The sequence below is a fragment of the Oppia nitens genome, unplaced genomic scaffold (genome assembly GCF_028296485.1).
Source record: "Oppia nitens isolate AA-2021 unplaced genomic scaffold, nextdenovo-longstitch-racon4-pilon3 scaffold2_pilon_pilon_pilon, whole genome shotgun sequence".
In the NCBI taxonomy this organism is placed as follows: Eukaryota; Metazoa; Arthropoda; class Arachnida; order Sarcoptiformes; family Oppiidae; genus Oppia; species Oppia nitens.
This window is the reverse complement of record NW_026533210.1, coordinates 3,292,109-3,312,867: the sequence shown is the minus strand read 5'-3', so window position 1 is coordinate 3,312,867 and position 20,759 is coordinate 3,292,109. Positions and strand designations below refer to the sequence as shown.

Sequence of the window (20,759 nt, the reverse complement as noted above, 5' to 3'; positions counted from 1 at the left end):
TGGATTAAAAAATTGATTTTATTGTTTTATATTTAAAATATAAATATTTATGTTATATTAACAAATTTTTGTTCTCTAATATATTAACATTAAAACAAAAGTATTTATTTTAAGTCAAAATAATTTTAAAAGTATTTATAGTTTACATTAGTTAACAATATATAAATTATTCATAATTATTATAAAATAAATTTATAAATATAATCTAATTAATGAATTAAAGTTGTTTTAGATAATATTTTTAATTATAATTTATAATAAAATTAATTGTATTTTTAAAAATAATTTTCTTATATTAATTTTATGAAATAATATTTGAAATTTTTAGTTTCAACTCTAATTGACAAAATATTTTTTTAAACTTAAAATAATATTTATTTTATTAAATAAAATTTAAAACATTAACTTTGAAATAATTATCTTTTATTAAAAAATGCTTACAAATAACAATTTTATTATATCATAATATAATGAAAGCAATTATTTTAGCTATTAGTGATACGGCATAAACTCAATAATAAAATGAATACAAAAATAATAAATAAATAGTTTACTAAATATTACTACATTTCAAAATTTAGTTATAACTTTATTATATCATAATATATATACAGTTACTACTGTATGTGATAAGTGATGTTTTTAAAAAATTTTAGTAAAAAGTAATATCACATTTTTTTCAAGTATTGGATAAATTTTATATTTACTTTTAACAATATAGAATTTTTGTTTTATAATTAATTTTATATTAGTTATATTATATTAAATTATTTGTAAAAATATTTCCATAATTTAAATGTCTTTATTTTACTTTTGATTTTTAAAATTCTATATAAATTGTAAAGTATTTAACAATTTGAAATAAAAATAATTATTGTTTTTCAGTAACGAAATTTTTACTTTTTATTATTTTTTTGTGATAAACAATATCAAATATAATAGTAAATCCAATATTACTGATATTTAAATGAAACATTAATATTTATTTAAAGATATTTTAGTTTAGATTACTCAACAATTATGATTTTTTTAAATCAAAATATGTTTTACAAAAAAAACCAGTATATAGAGTACTATTGAATATACTGTATATAATTAATAAATTTTTATAATTAAATATATAATTTTTGTTATTACATTTAAAACACAATATAATTAAAATATTTCATTTAAATTAATTTAGTTAAAAAAATTAAAATTAGCATCTCTAATATTAAATGATTAATGTTAAATCAAATTAATTTTTGTCAATTTTCACTTATTATGTTATTATATTTTTATATATATTAATATATTTTTATTAACACATATTTTGCAGATAAGATATGAAACAAATGAATATTTAAAAACGTGTTTAAAAAAGATTTTTATCTAAAATAATAATTAATAAAGTTTTCTACAAAATATCTTTAACATTTCAAACTATTTAAAGTTTAATTTATATTATTATCTGTACAATACGTCGTTTATTATATAAAAAACAATAAATAAAAAAAACTTACAAATCTTACAAATATTTCAAAAGAAATATAAGCCACCAATAATTGAAATATATATACAGTAAGTATTAATATACTATATATCTATTAAATGATTGAATGCTATTTAAGACACGATTTTTTTCTAAAATAAATTGTGGTTTTTATTGTATTTATATATCATTTGAATATATTTATATAAACCAATCGCTTATAATATCATATGATCCGACTTTCAAAAAAAAAAAATAAATAAAAATATTTTTAGAGTATTGATGAAGTCATGCGCTCTCTTTCTCTATTATTATTATTATAAGTAGTTTCTAATAGTAGTCATAGAGTAAACTACAGTACAGTGTCATTGAAAGACACCGACATACAGATCCTCAGGCTTTCACTTTATATAAGATAGTCAAAGACAACTGACTGACTGTATGACTGACTTACTGTCTCCTAACCAGACATAGGGACTGGTGTGTGTGTGTCTGACTGCATATAGATATTCATATTATTCAAACTAATTATCTTTTTAAATAAAAGTTTTATATAAAAAACTATATTATTTAAGTATTATTAACTAAATATAATAAAATAAAGTAAATATAATAAAAAGATTTGTTTATTCTCTATTACAGTTATTCTATATAATAATTAATAATAATTATTATTAATTTAATTATTTGTAATTATTAGTTGTTATCTCAATTATCTAGAAATTGCAATTAGATAAATATCATATAAAAAATTTAATGTTTTTAATGTTTGAATTATTTAAGATAAAGTTTTTAAAAAACTAAATCTAATGTATAATCTTAAACAAGTACTGAAATAAAACTGTTTGAAGAAAAAAAAACAATATTTTTTTAATATACTGTAATAATGGATCCAATTTGGGTGATGACAAACAATGTAACCGAAGCCAAACTAATGGGTCGTACACAGGACGACACAGTTGTGTTTACATCATTGGATGCACTCAACAGAGACCTACAGATCTATTTGGTGATACTCTACTCAATCACTGCAATACTGGCATTTGTGGGCAACGTTACCGTCATATTTGTGTTGTCAAACGGGCGCCGGTGTCCCATTAGTTTACGCAAATTTCTTATCAATCTATCGCTGGCCGACGTATCTCTGGCCCTGTTTAGCATACCGTTTACATACACTGACTTTATGCTGGGCTACTGGATCTTTCCAAACTTCATGTGCTCGACAGCACAGTTCGTACAGGTGCTCAGCGTCTTTGTCAGTGTCTATACGCTTACCATTATTGGCATTGAAAGGTAAGCCAAAAATTTAGATTATAAATTAGTTTTATGTCTCAATTTATCAGATCGGATGTTAATATCAAATATGTTTATCTAATCTTTTATTTCGCAAAAAATAATTTTCTATTATTAATAAAATATATTATAGATATATTTTTTTTAATGCAAGTTATATTTGATAGTTTTTTAAAGTGCTTATTAATAATTTATATTTACTATATATTATATTTATCTGAGCTGAGTTATTAAATGTATAGTTTTATATATATATTTAGTTTTTATATCTATAATCTAAAATTATATCTACAATAATTTTCAGTATCTATTTATAGAAAATAAAGATGCTTTTATATATACTGTATATCGAATTTTTGAAATATTGAACTTTTTTTTATTAAAAGTTTAATAAAAAGATTTTCCGACATTTACAATATATGGTATATAATTAACAATTTTATTAAGTGAGTTTATATGCACAATGTGTGTGTGTGTGTGTGTGTGTGTTTACTTATGTGTATATTTAGATTTATTATAGTTTATATACATTAAATACATGTACAGAATATCTTATATTAATATGTATGCATTAATGTTATTAGTTTATATTTCAACCAAAATGAGTTGACTTTTAATAATTACCATTAGATGCCTTAGGGTAATGAAAATACTAATTTTAATTTTCGACTATAAATTATTTAATTTTATAAATCTTATTAATTTCTATTTTAATATTTACAAAAAAATAACTATAAAAACATAAGCAAATAGTATATAAATTTGATTAATGTAATAAAAAAATAATAGTAATTATCTAATTATAATCATTAATCAATTGATGATTTGCCAATATTTTTTTAATTGCTCATAATTTTTATATTGAATTCTACTTATTAATTGTAATGCAATTCAATTTTTGTTTCTTAACTAACGTTAACAACTTTCTGGTTAATAAATTTTTAATAAAAGTGTTTTTTTATTTTAATTAGTTATATTTTCTAGTACTAATTTCAGGGTTAGAAATTAAAAATTGCACGACCTTGTTGAAAATAGTTTTTAAAATAAAATTTAAAAAATATATCTAAAATATAGTTAAATAAATAGTAATATATCACGATATATTGTATTTAATTTTATCACACATTGAGATGATTTATTTATTAATAAAGTTAATTATTTAAAAAAAAACAATTATGATAATTAAATTGTTAAACATTTTTCATATTTATTAATTTTTCATATTTAAATTTTATTGCTTCTGATTGTTTTATAACTATATTCATTATTAAATATTAATAATAAATATAATTTTGTATCAAATAAATATGTTAATGAATTATGAATTTTAAAATTGTCAATAATTAATAATTTTAAATATGTTTTTTTTCAAACAAATTATTAATATACTGTAAATTATGTTTGTTATGTTATGTTTATTGAATATAATTTAATATTTAATATATTTTAATATATGTTAAAGTAATAAAGTAAAATAGTATAATTTACTAATACAGTAAATATATTCCATTAATATTATTGAAATATAATCATTAATATTATACTTGTATAACCATTATGAATAAATAAAAAAAGTCTACAAATATATAAATATAGATATATATATATATTTTATTTTGTAAAAAATAATAAGCTGTTTATTTTTAAAAAATTGAAATTGAAATATCATAATATTATTATATTGATAGTAACAATAATATTTTTATTACAGTTTTATTTTCAAAGAAATTTATTATTAATAAAAAGTTTACTTGATTATAGTTATATTACATAATAAATATTTATTCATTATATTAGATGATTAATATATTAATAGAAAAATATTATTAATCAACATTTAGTACTTTATATATATTTAAAGATTGTTTGTCTGTGAAAATAAAATCAATAAAATAAACAATTTTTCACATCTATTGATTCAATTTGTTTAGATTATGAATCAATATTTATATGTATATTCAATCAATTCATTTATTATAGTTATACTGTTTCTTATCTGAAATAACTTGTAATCGTTATGAAACATAATTTTATATAAAAAATAATATTAATTCTACTGTATTTGCAATACATTTATATTTTATTTTTTAAATGTCATAAAACTTCTATAAAAATTCTTATTAGAAATTTCTATCTTTATATTTCCAGTGATAAGCTTTTATTAGCTTAAAATAATCTAATATGGAATGCAATTATTTTATTTACACAAAAGTTAACAAAACAATCAATTTGCCGTTTGTTTCACATTTAATAAACAATTATTTTTTTAAAAAAAAGTTGAACTAATTTAATCTGTAATTCAATGATACAATCGTTGAGCTAATAATTTTCATTCAGTTATAGTAATTATTTTCAGAGTTTCAGAGTATTCAAAGTATTTTCATTAAAACATTTTTATGAGAATTCTATTACAAATTTTTTGTTTTATTTTTTATTTTTTTGTTAATTTTATTCAACTTATATTAGTATTAATTGATTATTTAAGGTTTGCGCAGATTTTCTAAACTAACAATCAATAAATATTTTATCCAACCATTAATTAGATAATTTTATTTATATATAATTTAATATTCTGTATACACTTATATTATTTATTTTATGTCAAAAAAAACTTTAGAAATTTAATCAATTAATATGAATTATTATTTTTAATAATTATGAAGAGTTTTTTTTAAACAATGTCTACTGTATATCGATATAATGTATTATAAATTGTTTTACACTAAAATATTTGATAATCAAAATAACATTTTGAAAATCATGTTTGCAACAAACATAACATACAGTTATAATAAAGTCTTATAAATGCATTTATATATATATATATATATATATCAATAAAATTATATATATTATATTATTAACTTTATTTACTGATAATTTTGCTGATTTTTTAGTCTTTGTAATAATAATAATATATTTTTTTTAAATAAAATTTATATATTTTGTTTACTAAAAAACATAATTGTTTGTATATAATGTTTGTTATTATAAAACTTAAGAAAATATTTTTTGATTTATATTAAAATTTATATAATATAAATCTATAGTACAAACACTAAGTTGCGTAATATTTAAGTTAAAATTAAATCTACATAATTATGTAATAATTATTATATAATAATGATAAATTTAATCTATTAAATGTTTTATTGTTGTTAAGCTATTGTATTAAACATTATATAATAGATTAGACAGATTTTATATAATTAAAAAATTGGCATCGAATTTAATGAGTAAACTAATAAAATTGGTTAGCAAACTATAATGATAATATTTAAATGATTTTTATTATTAGTTACCACTATATAAAGTACATGTGTTATACAATAGTTGTCAAGTGTCTGGAAAAATATGAAATAATTTTTACAAAACAAACCATTTTTGCATTTATTTAATAAAACATTTGTAAGTTAACTAAAATTACCCAAATTATAGCTATAGTTGTATTATTTATAGAGCTATAAAAAATTTTAATATAAATGTATAAATTTATAATGTATTTTGTGTAATATAATAGAAATTAGTAGATGTAATTTGTATACATCATTACTTATATTTTATAATTTGTTTTTTTAAAATAAAACAAACAAATTTTAAAATTCAAAAACATTTGAATATAATGAAAATTTATAAAGTTTAATATGTTTTTGTTACTTTTGTAATTTCTATTATATAATTGAATGTAAAGTAAATATTATACAGAATTAAATTTTGTATATACTGTATATAACTTTAATACATAAATTTACTGTATAAACATCTGCAGATTTACTTTATCATATATATTGATATAAATTTATACAATAAAATCTCAATTAAATAATTTATTGTTAGAAGATTACTTAAAAGGCATATAATATTATTATTTGTTACATAATTATATTAATACTTATAATTATATTATTATTGATTTATATCAATTATAAGCACAAAATCATTTACAAACAAACAAAAAATTAATACATTTTATTATACGATTGTTTTATCATATAATAGATAGTATAAAAGCAATCGTATAATAAACTGTATTAATTTTTTGTTTGTTTGTAAATGATTTTGAATAAATGATTTTGTGCTTATATTCAGTATTTATCATTTATATATTGTATTTTTTATAATCATTATATTAACAGTATATGTTTAATGTATTATATTTAATATTATATTATTTATTAAAATAGAATTATTTTTTTCAAAAAAAAAAGTTTTATTGTTTAATATATATAAGTAATTTTATTAAAGTATTATTGAAAAAATAAATATTAATTTTTCAATGATATTATTAATAAATATAAAATCTTAATCATTTTCAACTAAACATTTTCTAAGTTAATCTTATTAAATATAATATCAAATATATTTTTTATTATAGTATTAATCAAAAAATAAAAAATTTAATACTTCTACTATATAAAAAAATTTATCATAAATTAAATCATAACATATACTATATATTTTACAATTATTCTTATAAAAATATATCAATTAAAAATAATTAATTAAGGTTCTCAATTAAAATTTTAAAAATGCAATTTTTTATTTTATTGTTATTATTACAAACAATATTAATTTTGGATTTTAATAATTTTTTCAACGATTTGATCAGTGATATGAGCTGTAAAATAAAAAATATATTATTAGTTATAAATAAAAAAGATTATATACTTTTATATTTTTAGTATTGAAATAATAGTTAAAATAATAAGTATAATTGATTAGTTTAAAGATTATAGATGGTTGACAAAATTTGATAATAATATTATTAATAATCTATTGCTCATACAAAATATTAATATATATTATATTATATTATAAATAAGTAATAATATTTGATAAATTTTTCTAATAAAGTTTCAAGAAATTTTCAAAATAAATCTAAAAATAATAAACTAATATAGGGTTTCAATCAACAACAGAAAAACTCATTTGGAAACTTTCTAAAATAATTTTTTAAATAATTTCAAATTATTTTTTATATGATTTCTATATTTATAGGATTTATACGTATATTGAACTTTTACAATTATGATTATTTTCTGATTATTTTTTTATTTTTTTAAAAATTTTCTAGACATTTAATATTTAATTTATTGTAATCATGGATAAAATATTATTTATAATATTTATTTTTTTATAAAAAAAATAAATACATGTTTTATGATTTATAGGTTTTTTAGTAATAGATATTAATAATATTTTTGTGTTTATTATTAATCTAATGAATAATAAACTTAAAATTTTTATAATATTAATTTACACATTTCACACAAAACAAAAATTTATCAATTTTGCATTATTGAAAATCTAACGCTTTATTATGCATTTAAACTAAGTTTAAATTATTAAATTAATTTAATTGAAATTATTTTGAATATATTTTGTTTATTTATTAACGACTAATATTATTATTATTAATAATCAAAAAATATTATTATTTATAAAATTGTTTATACAGATTTATAGATATTAATGCATATGAGTAAAACATGTGTTTATTATTATATGTTTATAAATAAAATAATAAGGAAATATACTTAGAAATACCGGTATACTGTCTGTATATATTTAATATAAAGTGTCTTATTGTGATAAAAATATCTATTAATAGATATTATTCAGAATTTGACAAAAATAGATTTGATATAAAATAATATTCGTTTATTTATTTATTTTTAATATAAATTTTTGTTATCACGTTTTTTGATTAAAATTTTTTTACGTTTTGTTTTATTCTTTATTTGAAAAAGTTAGTGACCGAAAAACTATATTGTATTTAATATAAACGTTATAATTAATCTAATTTATTGACATTTTGTTTAAGTAAATTAAATTATAATAATTTTATCTCATTTAGAAACCATAAAATATTGTTCAATAACATTGATTTTGGGTGAATATTCTTTAAGGACGTCCATAGTGTCGGTCTAGACGTTGATTTGCAAACAAAATACACATTTATTAACTTTTTCAGATATTATTAGAGAAAATCTGAACTATTATTACTAATGTTTCTTTTTAAATATAATTGTTTATCACTTTTTTTTATTAGAAAGTGAGCCCATATTACCAGTAAGTAAATAATAAAAGAAAATTACTTTACTATTATAGACGAGAATTTAGTTTTTTATCTATAATAGAAATAAATTTGATTTCACTTTTATTTATTATAATATCATTATAATTGATATAATTGTCTACTCCTATTAAATATAGTCTTTTTTTAGTATAATAAATGAAAACCTAGAAAATAAATTTTATTAATCAAACAATGTTTGTTAAAAAAGTAAATTTTATATTTTATTTTATAAAAATTTATTTCTTAGCAAATATTTAGTTAGTAATGTAAATGATAAGAATCTATTGTAAATATATACAAATTGATATTATATTTTATTCAAATATATAAATAATCTAAAATGTTATTATCTAAGAAAATAAACATTTGATTGGTAAAATTTCTAAATTTTGTTTAAATATTAAAAATAATATTTTAAATAAAAATATAAACTTATTCTTAATTTGATTATACTGTAATATTATGACAATGTTTGTTTTAAATGCTAATAAATTAAAACAAATACATAAAAACTAGATCCAGATTAGAGCCAAATGAAATTCTAGACAACAATTTAATTTTGTTTTAGATATAGTTTCAAATCATCAGATTATTAAAAGTGTGAAAAAAGGATTTTAATAAAATCAATGTTTTCAAGGGTTCAGATGTCTAAGTGATATCAAGTGGATAACAGGTGTTAGACAGTGTAAACGGGAGCTAAATATTTCATTAATATACTTATTATATTTAAAACGTCAAATTGTTTCAAATTTTTGTTGTTGTTTTACTGTTGTTACTTTAGGCATTTTTTTAGTTGTTTAAATTGTTTTATTTTTTTTTTAAATTTTTTCATCTATTTTGTAACAAAAATAAAAACTATTCCTAAAAACATATAAACACACATATATATATTTTTTAGTTAAGTAACACAACAATTTTAGTTAAGTAATTTTCATTATTTTATTCATATTATTTTATAATTATAATATAGTTTCTGCTTTAGTATTTTAAATTTGTACAAATAGTTTATCTAATAATTAAGTTTATAAAAAATACTATTGAATTTAGGTGAATTTAATTAAATTTAATTAAATTTAATTAAATTTTTAAATTTTCAAGATTTCAAATAATGCAATAATACATTTGCAATACTACTTTTGCAAATAATACAATAATACAATATTAAAATTTAGATTATTATTATTATTGAATACATGTACGCGTCTAAAACATTCAAAAATAAAATTTAAAAAAAACTTTATTTTAATTAAATATCTATTTTTATAAAACTCTTAAAAAATATATATGCATCTATATATATACATGTATATTGACAATATTATTAGTTATATAAAATAAATCCTTTATAATAAATATACAGTAATACTATTTGTTATTGATTTGAAAACAATTTGTTTTTTACAAAACTTTATTAACAAAACTTATAGAATTATACAATAATAAAAATCAATGTTTGATTAAATTTATGCTAAAAATAACAGTTTTTTTTTGTAGACATTGTGTAAATGCAGTTTAATTTTATATTAAATTTATTTAATATAAAATTTTTACATTGACATCAATTTAAATAATACGTGATTAATTGCATACATATGCAATCATATAAAAGATTTGAAATAAATATTTAATAAATTATTTTAAAATACTTAATATAAATATTATTTTTTTATTTGATATCTATAGAATTAATACTAATTAAGTTTTATGATTAGAAATTATTGAAAAATGAATTTTAAAAATATAATTATTATTAAGACTTAATTATTAATTTTTATTATAGTAAACCTTTAAATTATTTATATTATATTAAATAGTAAAAATATTATATATAGTATTTGTATTTTATATTATATTAATTGAAAATAATTATTTAACAATGCAATTAAATAAAAATCAAAATGTTAGTGTTAAATAGTGATGTAAATTATTTTATGATTTATTGTGATAACTATATTTTGTGTATCTTATTTAACAATTAATTAAAATTATATTATTTTTGTTTATAAATGTAGATAACTCTAATTAAAAACTTTGAATTTCTAATTAAGTATTCAATATATTCAATATAGTAAAAATTGTTTAAAAAATAAAAGATTAAAATATAATTGAAATTCAAAAAACAAATTATTTTTATTTCAATTAACAAGTTTATTTTATTAAAGAAATAAAATTAATAAACATTTAGATTTCATAAAAATGTTTAAAATTCAAATAATAATGGTTTATGAATTAATTTTGGTTATTTGTTTTTATAAATTTAATTATCATAGTAATAGTGGTATAAAATTTCTATTATAGAGTATAGTATAGTATATATAAAAATATATATTTTATTATATATAATGAAAAATGTTTGACTGCAAACTCAAACAACAAATTAAGAAATATTCTAAACAATAAAAATATTTTGTTTAAATGTCATTTATCTGTGATTCAGTGTACTGTATATATATAACACAATATTATAAATAAAATATAAGATTTACAGCATTTGCATTTGTCATTTAAATTTTATAAAAATATTGCAAAAAATCATAATAATACTGTATATAAATATTAATAATGTACTATTATATATATATATATATATATATATATATATATATATATATATATATATATATATATATATATTGTTTCATGCATTATGAATGACTGTATACAATATGAATTGTATAACATATAAAATTTTGACTGTATAAATGATAAATTTTATTTTATAGTAATTGAATGGACAACTAATAATATTACAGTATATCATACAATGAATGATATTATTGTAGTACACAATATACAGTATATGTAAACTAGGTTTACAGTCAATTTTTTATATATTGCTTCTAAATTTTATAAATGAGACTATAAATTAACTATAAATTAAATTTATGACAATTCAAATTCATTTACTAATATTAAAATATTACTGTACAAACTTTATATAATCTATAAGTTATATAACATTAATATTTATGATATGTTAACACTAAAAATAAGTTGATTATTGATTTAAGTTTTCCATTGATTCAATTATTGAATTTTACTAAATATCCTTTTTTTATTTGAAATTTAATAAATAAAATATATACAGTATTTTTGTACTATTATAAGTTATTTGTCAATTTAATAAAAGATTTTTAAAAATTGTTTTTTTGTTTTTAAATAATTTTTCAATATCATAATTAATTTTATTTCTTAAAAAAACTGTTATTGTTTTTCAAAGAAAAATTTCATTATATTTAATAGGTTTTAAGATAACCATATTTTTATATCCAGTAATCAATATCTCTTAGTAATTAGTATAACAATAATAAAATATAATATAGTAAACAAAAATTTCTAAAGTAGACTTTATTTTCTCAAAATAAAATTATAAATAATATAACATTTTTAATATATACATTATTTTTCAATATAAATTACTTTAAGCTAAATATTTAAAAAAAAAATATATTATTAATTACAATTACGAGTAAAAGTATTAAACAAAAATAATAAATTCTTTCTAAATAATAATAATAATAATAATTGATATAAGAAGATTTAGCTTATATATATTGTAATAATTAGTGAATAACAGTATGAATCATATCATATAATTTAATATTAAGCATATTTTATCTTAATTTAAGCTCATATTCAGTACAGTATATACTGTATATATATATGGATATTAAAACTCAAATATTGTATGATTTGTTTTATTATTATTATGATATTATTCTTGACTAATGTCAAGAAATATTCTGTTATAAAACAAATTCCTCAGAAAAATATTTTCTTCTTTAATATAATAAGTAGTGTATTGATTAATAATTTTTTATACTCTATTAAATAGTTGTTATAATAGTTGCTAAAAAAAGTCAAATAGTTTTTAAAATAGTTATTTAAACTGTATTAAATAGTTGTATATAGTTGCTAAAAAAGCCAAATAGTTATTGAAATAGTTATTTATTTTTTATAAATATTTCAACTGATATATAATTCATTTGTTTTCAGCATATTTACAAAAATGATTTATATAAATAAACTAATTATTTCTATTGTTAAAAAAGTGATATGAGTTGAAACAGTTAATTTTACAATTTAATGCTTATATTTTTCAAAATAACTGAAATAGTTATTTATAAGTTTTTATAGTTTCTAACACAACAAATAGTTATTTATAGTTATAATAAAATTTCGGAAATAGCGTCCACTGGTCAAGTTAGGTGGACATACTAAGTCCCAGTTATAAGCGTTGAACCGACAAAATAATTTTTTTAGTTGGAAATCAAGACACTAATAATAAGTATTTAAATATATCGCAACAATTTTTTTGAAAAAAATATAATATACTGATTATGTACTGTTTATACATGTAAAGTCAATATAAATTAATGTAAATTTACTTTAATTTGAATAAAAGCTAATTTTATAGTTATTTTTTACATAAATACATAAATTTATATACAATATAGAGTACATTAAAATTTATATAATTTAATATATATACCTGGATTTATATAAATAAATTAGGATATTGTTTACAAAATATGTACATTAGTTCATAAGATAAAATGGTTTGTATAAAAATAGATATATATATATATATATATATAGATATAGTGGTAATATTGTCGATGATATATAAATTGTATACAATCTAAAATTTTCAATAACGTTATCTAAAGTAATTTTTTATTTTATAAAAATTTTGCCCGTATATTATTTTTTTATTATTTTGAATTTTGTACTAAAATCATATACCGATTCCTACGAAAATAGATTTTTTTTAAATATAATATCAAGTGTTTATTTGTTTAAAGCAACATTTATCTAATATTAAAAAAACTTAAATTATTTAAATATTTTTAATTAAAAATAAAATAATACAAATATTTTTTTCATATTATAAATTGTACCAATTTTTTATTTATAAATATATATATATTAATATAAAACAAAACAAAAATACGGTCAGAAAAATAGTTTTCATTATAATAAAAAAATGTTTCGGTTTATACTAAAAATCAATACATAACTTAATCTACAATACAACTTATACATTAATATATTTATTTATTTTTAAGTCAAACTCATGATAAAATATAGATTAATTTAATTTAACTAATTATAACATTTTATAACTAATATTATGTTTTAAATATACTTTCAACTATTTTAAAAATAAACTTTTAATTAATTTTTTTAAATATAACACATGTTTTGAATTATATTCTGTAGTTACTTAATATATTAAATATATAATAATTATTATTTTTGTATACATAAATTTTTATTTTTCTAAATAAACAATAACGCCTGTTAGCAAACATGTAATTTTGTATAATTTGTTAATTATTATATAATTCATTATACAAATACACATTACAAAAGATTGATTAAATAAAATGTAAACAACTGTAGTGACTAATTGGCTAAATAGTAATCCTTTAAAAATTAAAGTAAACATAACGTAAATATAAGTAATATAACGTTTAAAAAGATTTTCAATATAAATTTTCAAATAAAATTTATACAAAATTATATCTTAATTTTGATCTTGATAAAATATTTAATAATTTTTTAGATACTGTCTATTTTATCATTTTGATAACCTTAAAATTATAAAAGTAATTAATAGTCTATTTTATTAAATTATAATAAAAATTTGTTTTGAATTTACTGTTTCATTGTTTTTATTATGCAAACACTATTCAACTATAAATACACTGTTTATTTAATGCATTACATTATGCAGACAAAAAATAAAAATATTGTTACTTTATTTTTAATGAATGACTGCTTTTATCTAACCTTTTCAGTTATATCCGTATTTATATACTGTATAACATAAAACTATTTCTATTAATATATTTATTTTTAATTGTTTGATCAAATATTAAATTTTATTATAATAAAAGTTATTTACTAAAATTATTATACTTTACAAATTCTTGTACACTTTAGTTGAATTCAAAGTTTTTTTTACTGATAAATTACATTAGATTTTACATTGAATATGTTTTATTACAAATAACTTCCGTAATACAAATATATAGCAAACATATTAATCTTATTTTTAAAAGATATATATATATATATATATACATCAATAAGTTATTAAAATTCTATTGATATTATTAAAAAAATTCTATAATATTATATTAGATGATCAACAATAATATATAATTTTATTTTATTATTCACAAAATAATTTATAAGTTAGAATTGTAGTTTGTATTAGTTGAAAAAATTTTAAAAATAGACAAATACATACAATCATAGTAAAAATGGTTTGCTATAGCAATATACTATATACTAGTATATATGTATATTGTTTACTTATACAGTATTAATAATAATTATTATTGTTAATTGTTATTGAAATTAATTTTTCTATTGTACTATAATTATTGCGGAAATTATAATTTTCTATACCTTATTATTAGTATTTATATAAAAATAAACAATAAAAGAACCTATTTAATTTATTTTATTATAATTAATTATTATAATAATTACAATAACATTTACTATCATCGTAATTAAAATAGTGATAAGCTATATACTGTATACATTAATCAATTTTGTTTTGTAGTAAACACGAGTTTTATTAATAAAATTAAATATATTATATATTGTTGGCAGAGACTTATGTACGTTGAGAAGCGTATTATACAGTATAATACATAACCAATTTTGCATACAAACAAAATTTGAGGACTATGTTTAGGACATAGTAGACAATGTTTTATAATAAATATATATTTAATATTAATTTTTATCGAATTTATATTTTTTATTTTATTTTTGTTATTTAAAAACAACGATTATAATAGTTATTTTTCTAGAAATTACTTAATAATTTTTCAAAATAGTAAATATTAGTTTTAAAAATTGTGTAATATAAGCAGTACATTGTATTATGCAAAACCAAAATTCAAAACCTTTTATTTTTTTCAAACTCTGTTGTTTTTAACTCTGTTGTTAATCTCAAATTGACAAATAATTTAACTATAATAATAATAATAATAATAAATTTAGATAAAAATTTTAATTGCAAATGTGCAAAATTTATAATAAAACTAATTGTTGTCACATAATAATTACAATGTAAATGTTATTAAATTTTGATAATAATCTGACAACAAAAATTAATATTTTATAATAATTAATTTTTAATAGAATTTATGTTTATTTGTTTAGAATCTAATGTTATATCCTATTTACTTAAAATTTAATATAAAATATAATTTAAATTCATTGAAATATTATCTCATGTTTATTATTTAAAAAATATATTGTATTGTAAATAAACAATAATACAGTAAAATCAATACAATTTAGTTAAAATAAATGTTTTCATATCTGTTATGTTAAAGTAAAAATAATTTTATTTTCTATTTTAAGATATTAATAAATAATAATAACTTAATTGAATATAATTGAATATTAATTATTTTCACTTTATTTCCTTTTATTTTTTAAAGTTTAAACGTTTCATAATTATTAATAATATAAAATTTATTTCAATACAGTATATTAATAGAATCGCGTATTTTAACTGAAAAAAGCGTAATTTAATAATCATTTTTAATTTTTGCTTAAAATATTGTTGTGTTTCGGTTAGAATTGAAGAATCATTTCTAAAATCATAGATATTGTCTAATCAATTATGGATCACTTTCAGTGACAGGTATTCACATAATACCCCCTTAGGGGGAGGGGGTGTCAACGAGGACGAGAAACAGTTTAATAACAAATTTTGAATAATAAATATTACTTTAATATAAATATTTTTATTTACAGTTTTTTTGAAAAAAAAACTTTTTAAAAGTGAAAATAATTTTATAAAATATTCGTTTAAATCATTATTTGTTTAAATTAATTGATGTCAAACTCAAAGCCATCATCATATTAGGTCTTCATTAAGGATAAATGATTTAAAGATTGATTTAATTTTAATTTGATTATTAATAAATATTGTGATAGGTTATTTTATTTTTTAAGGATAGGGATTAGGGATATGCAAACATAATTTATAAAATGACTATACTTGCGAACATAGAAGGGGAGTGAGGTCTAGATTTCTCAAAAAAGTTCGAACTTAATATGTGAATCATCCCTATTCTGAACGTTCAAAAATAACAAAATCAAATATAAGGATTAGAATCATTTGAAAATGGATTTACATTGGAATCTATAAATAAATGTAAAAACAAAGAGATTAATAATAATTAATTTAAACGTATATTTGAGATGAATATATTCACAACAATATATCTATTATAACTATTGATTATTTTTTTAAAAATAATTTTGTTTTCAATTGAGACTTGTGTTAAAATGTTTAATTGAATTTTTTGTTTTTATTGATTTTTTTTATGAAAACCTTGATTTTGCTGAAACAACTTAATTGATAGTATTATTTTAAGTATATATATATACAGTATATACCGTATACAGAATTTTCGATATATAACTGTTTATTAAATTTAGTATTGACAGTAAAAAGCATTTTTTTTTATTTTTTATCATAATATTTGTTTGTAGTGTTTGCTATAATAAAACATATATACTGTATATAAAAAAACTGCTGCACTAAACACCAAATTATGTCTAGACCTTATCAGACACATTGAGTTACATAACATATACGGATAATTGACAGTAATTTGTTTTTATATTTGCCAATAGTTTATATTCAATCAATATATTTATATATATATTATTATATATTATTATTATTGATATAGTACTGTATATATTATTATTAATGCATATAATATAAAATATTTGCCGTCAAAACCGATGACAAACTTAATTTAAATACATATTTTGCCTAAAGATATATTTATATAAAATATTAATAACTATTATATAAAATATTAATGACTATTATATAAATATTAATAACTAATTTTTAAAAGCCTTAAATTGATTAATACTAAACTATAATAACTGTGATAAAATCCAATGAACCTTCATTACTGATAATTATTTTAAATATAATGTTATAAATTGTATTAATTTAGTATTTACACAATTATTACATGTATTTAGTTATTTTAATATAAAATTTAAAAATTATTTTGTAATTTAGTTATGAAATTATTTTTAAAAATCGACAATTTTGTGTTCAAAAGAGCTATTCACATGAAATTTCATAAAAAATATTTTATAATAATTTTTAGTATACTATTACAAATCAATTTAATTAATCACAGTTTTAATCATTTACTCAGTTTGTTTTTTAAAAATTATTAAATATATTATTTGATTTTAAAATTTGCAAGTTTTAATTATAAATTTTATTATTCAATTAATTTGACATATTTTTTGACACAATTTATCATTATGGCCTTAAAATAAAACTTTAATTTTTTAATTTAAAATATTGATAAAACTTGTAAACAACTTAGTAATATACAGTTTTAAACTTAATATTAATTAAACTACTAAATAACATTGTTTATTAGATACTAAACATTGCTTTAAAAATACTATTAATAATATAATCTTTTTTCATGTAAACAACTTATTTATTGTACAAATAATTTTTGTAAAAAGATTTAGAAAAATATATTAAACGACATTTTTTTATAGATATTAAAATTCAAAATATCATTTATCATTGAAATGAATATTTTAACTATAAATCAATCATCTATTCTAACACACATACATACATACAGTACATAAATACAGAGAAAATTTAATTAACAAATAGAAAAAAACAAAAAATATTTAACATTTAGCAGATATTTTATTTATAATATATATGTTGTTTTATTGACCTATTATTATTATTATTAAACATCATGTTATATTGTGCTATAAGTTATTTATATAGTACTATATAATATATGGTTTTAATTAAGAGTATAAATAATAAAAGAAAAGAAATATTTTTGATGACATCGATAAACAATTATAATCAGCAGATAATTAGTTTTATTGCTAACAATAGTGATTACGAGTTTGATTATTGTTTACTAATAATTGGCTAAATATTGATTACTTAATATACAATTAGTGTAAAGCGTTATAAATGCTTATATAATAAATGCAATACAAGATTTTTAATTTTATGGTTGAAATGTTAGGTTTTTTTTAGCTATAAGAGATAATAAATATGGTTGCCATCTGTTTAATATCTTAACGGAGATTTTATTTATTATGTATAAATTACAATTTTATCTGTACAAAATTTATATAAAATTTAGAAATATATTATTTAATATATATATAATAGTTTAGAAAAAAATCTCGTATATTTTTAATATATTATAAATGTATTATAAAATTAAATTTCGGTATGATATTATTATTATTATAATATTTTTTTTAAAGTTTTAATTGTAATGTCAAACACACTATAAAATTAAAAAATTAAAATTGAAAAAAATATTCATGAGCTGGCAATCCTAATTGTAATGCACTATCTTTATATCGATGACAAATAGATAGATTATAATAAGAAAAGTTTAATACTACTGTATATTATGATATCTAAATATATTTATTAAATTGCAAAACTTAGTATTTATATTATTAATTTATTTTTGTTGTTTTTATCAATCAGATACATAGCAACCATACATTCATTCAATTGTGCCAATCATTGGTTCAAACATCACACAAACCTAATGTTGATAATCGGCTGGATTTTTGGCGCACTGTTAGGCAGTGTCCAGTGGTGGCACTCGAGGGCAGTTCCGTTTAGCTACCGAAACGAAACTTATGTTGACTGTCGCGAGGAATGGGATGAAGCGGGAGGAAAGGCCTACACTGTTGTCATATTTTTGATGACTTTCCTGATGCCTCTTATTATGTAATTTAATATATTTTTTAAATATCTATTACTTTAATTTTTTTGTCATTAAGTATCTCTTAATTAGCGTAATTTAAATAAGAAATTTTTAGTTAAGATTATTTTCACAGTTTATTTTAAGAATAAAATTCCAATTAAGTGTTAATTTTGTACTTTATTTTTTATTTCTCTTTCTATTTAGATATATATTATATATATTATATTTTTAAGTTATTTTATTTCAATTAAAATAAGTTAAATATACTTTTGTAAATTATAAACATAGATTATAACATTAAAAAAAAGATTAAATTTTTTTAGTCTATGTACCTTATAATTATGTTTTTATTGCTAATAAAATTTTAAGCTATAGTAAGCGTTTATTTAATTTATTAGTAATTATTATGTTTATTATTTTCTTTCAAATAGATAGTTTTTATAAATTATTTTCCTAGTAATAGTTTTATCAATTAATATTTTTTAAAAAAAACATTTAAGTATTTAGCACTTTTACAATATATCTATATATATTTTATTTTGTTTTGTTTAATATAGTCTCGCTTATACTTATGGCAATATTGGATATAAAATATTTTACTATAAAGCGCCCAATAGTTCACAATCACTACATTCACAGGCAAACAACAAATCTAAAGCAAGTGTTTTGAATTATGATATCTATTAGTATAAGTAAATGTTATTGATATATAAAATACAGTATTATATATAATATAGTGTATTGTTCACTATATACTGTACATTATATATAAATTCTACTGTTTTTAAGATATTTAAGATCTTTTTTTTAAGATTTTACAGATTTATTATTTATCGATTTATATAATAATGATTGATAGATATTTTGTTTAGCTTAAAATTGTTAGTAAGTTTTATTTTGAAAAATAAATTTAAGATATTTTTTATTATTATTAATTTCATCAGTTAGTCTAATTTTATATCTTTATTAACATAAAAAAAATCAATAAAAAAAATAGACAAATCATTTGATATAATTATTCAATACAATAATTTATTTAGTGACACATACTTTCTACCAATTTTTGTAAGTTATTATAAGTTATTTTGGATTATTTTTTGAAGTATGCTTTTAAAAGTAAAGA

At 16.7% G+C, this 20,759-nt stretch overlaps 1 protein-coding gene across 1 annotated transcript; it reads left to right on the top strand.

The window, feature by feature from the left end:
• The first annotated feature begins 2,357 nt into the window (after positions 1–2,357).
• LOC128955616 (galanin receptor type 1-like) lies at positions 2,358–19,663 on the top strand. The gene is made up of 2 exons (XM_054301289.1): positions 2,358–2,764; positions 19,411–19,663. Exons 1-2 carry the CDS (start codon positions 2,358–2,360, stop codon positions 19,661–19,663), a joined length of 660 nt encoding a protein of 219 aa, XP_054157264.1.
• The last annotated feature ends 1,096 nt before the right edge of the window (positions 19,664–20,759 follow it).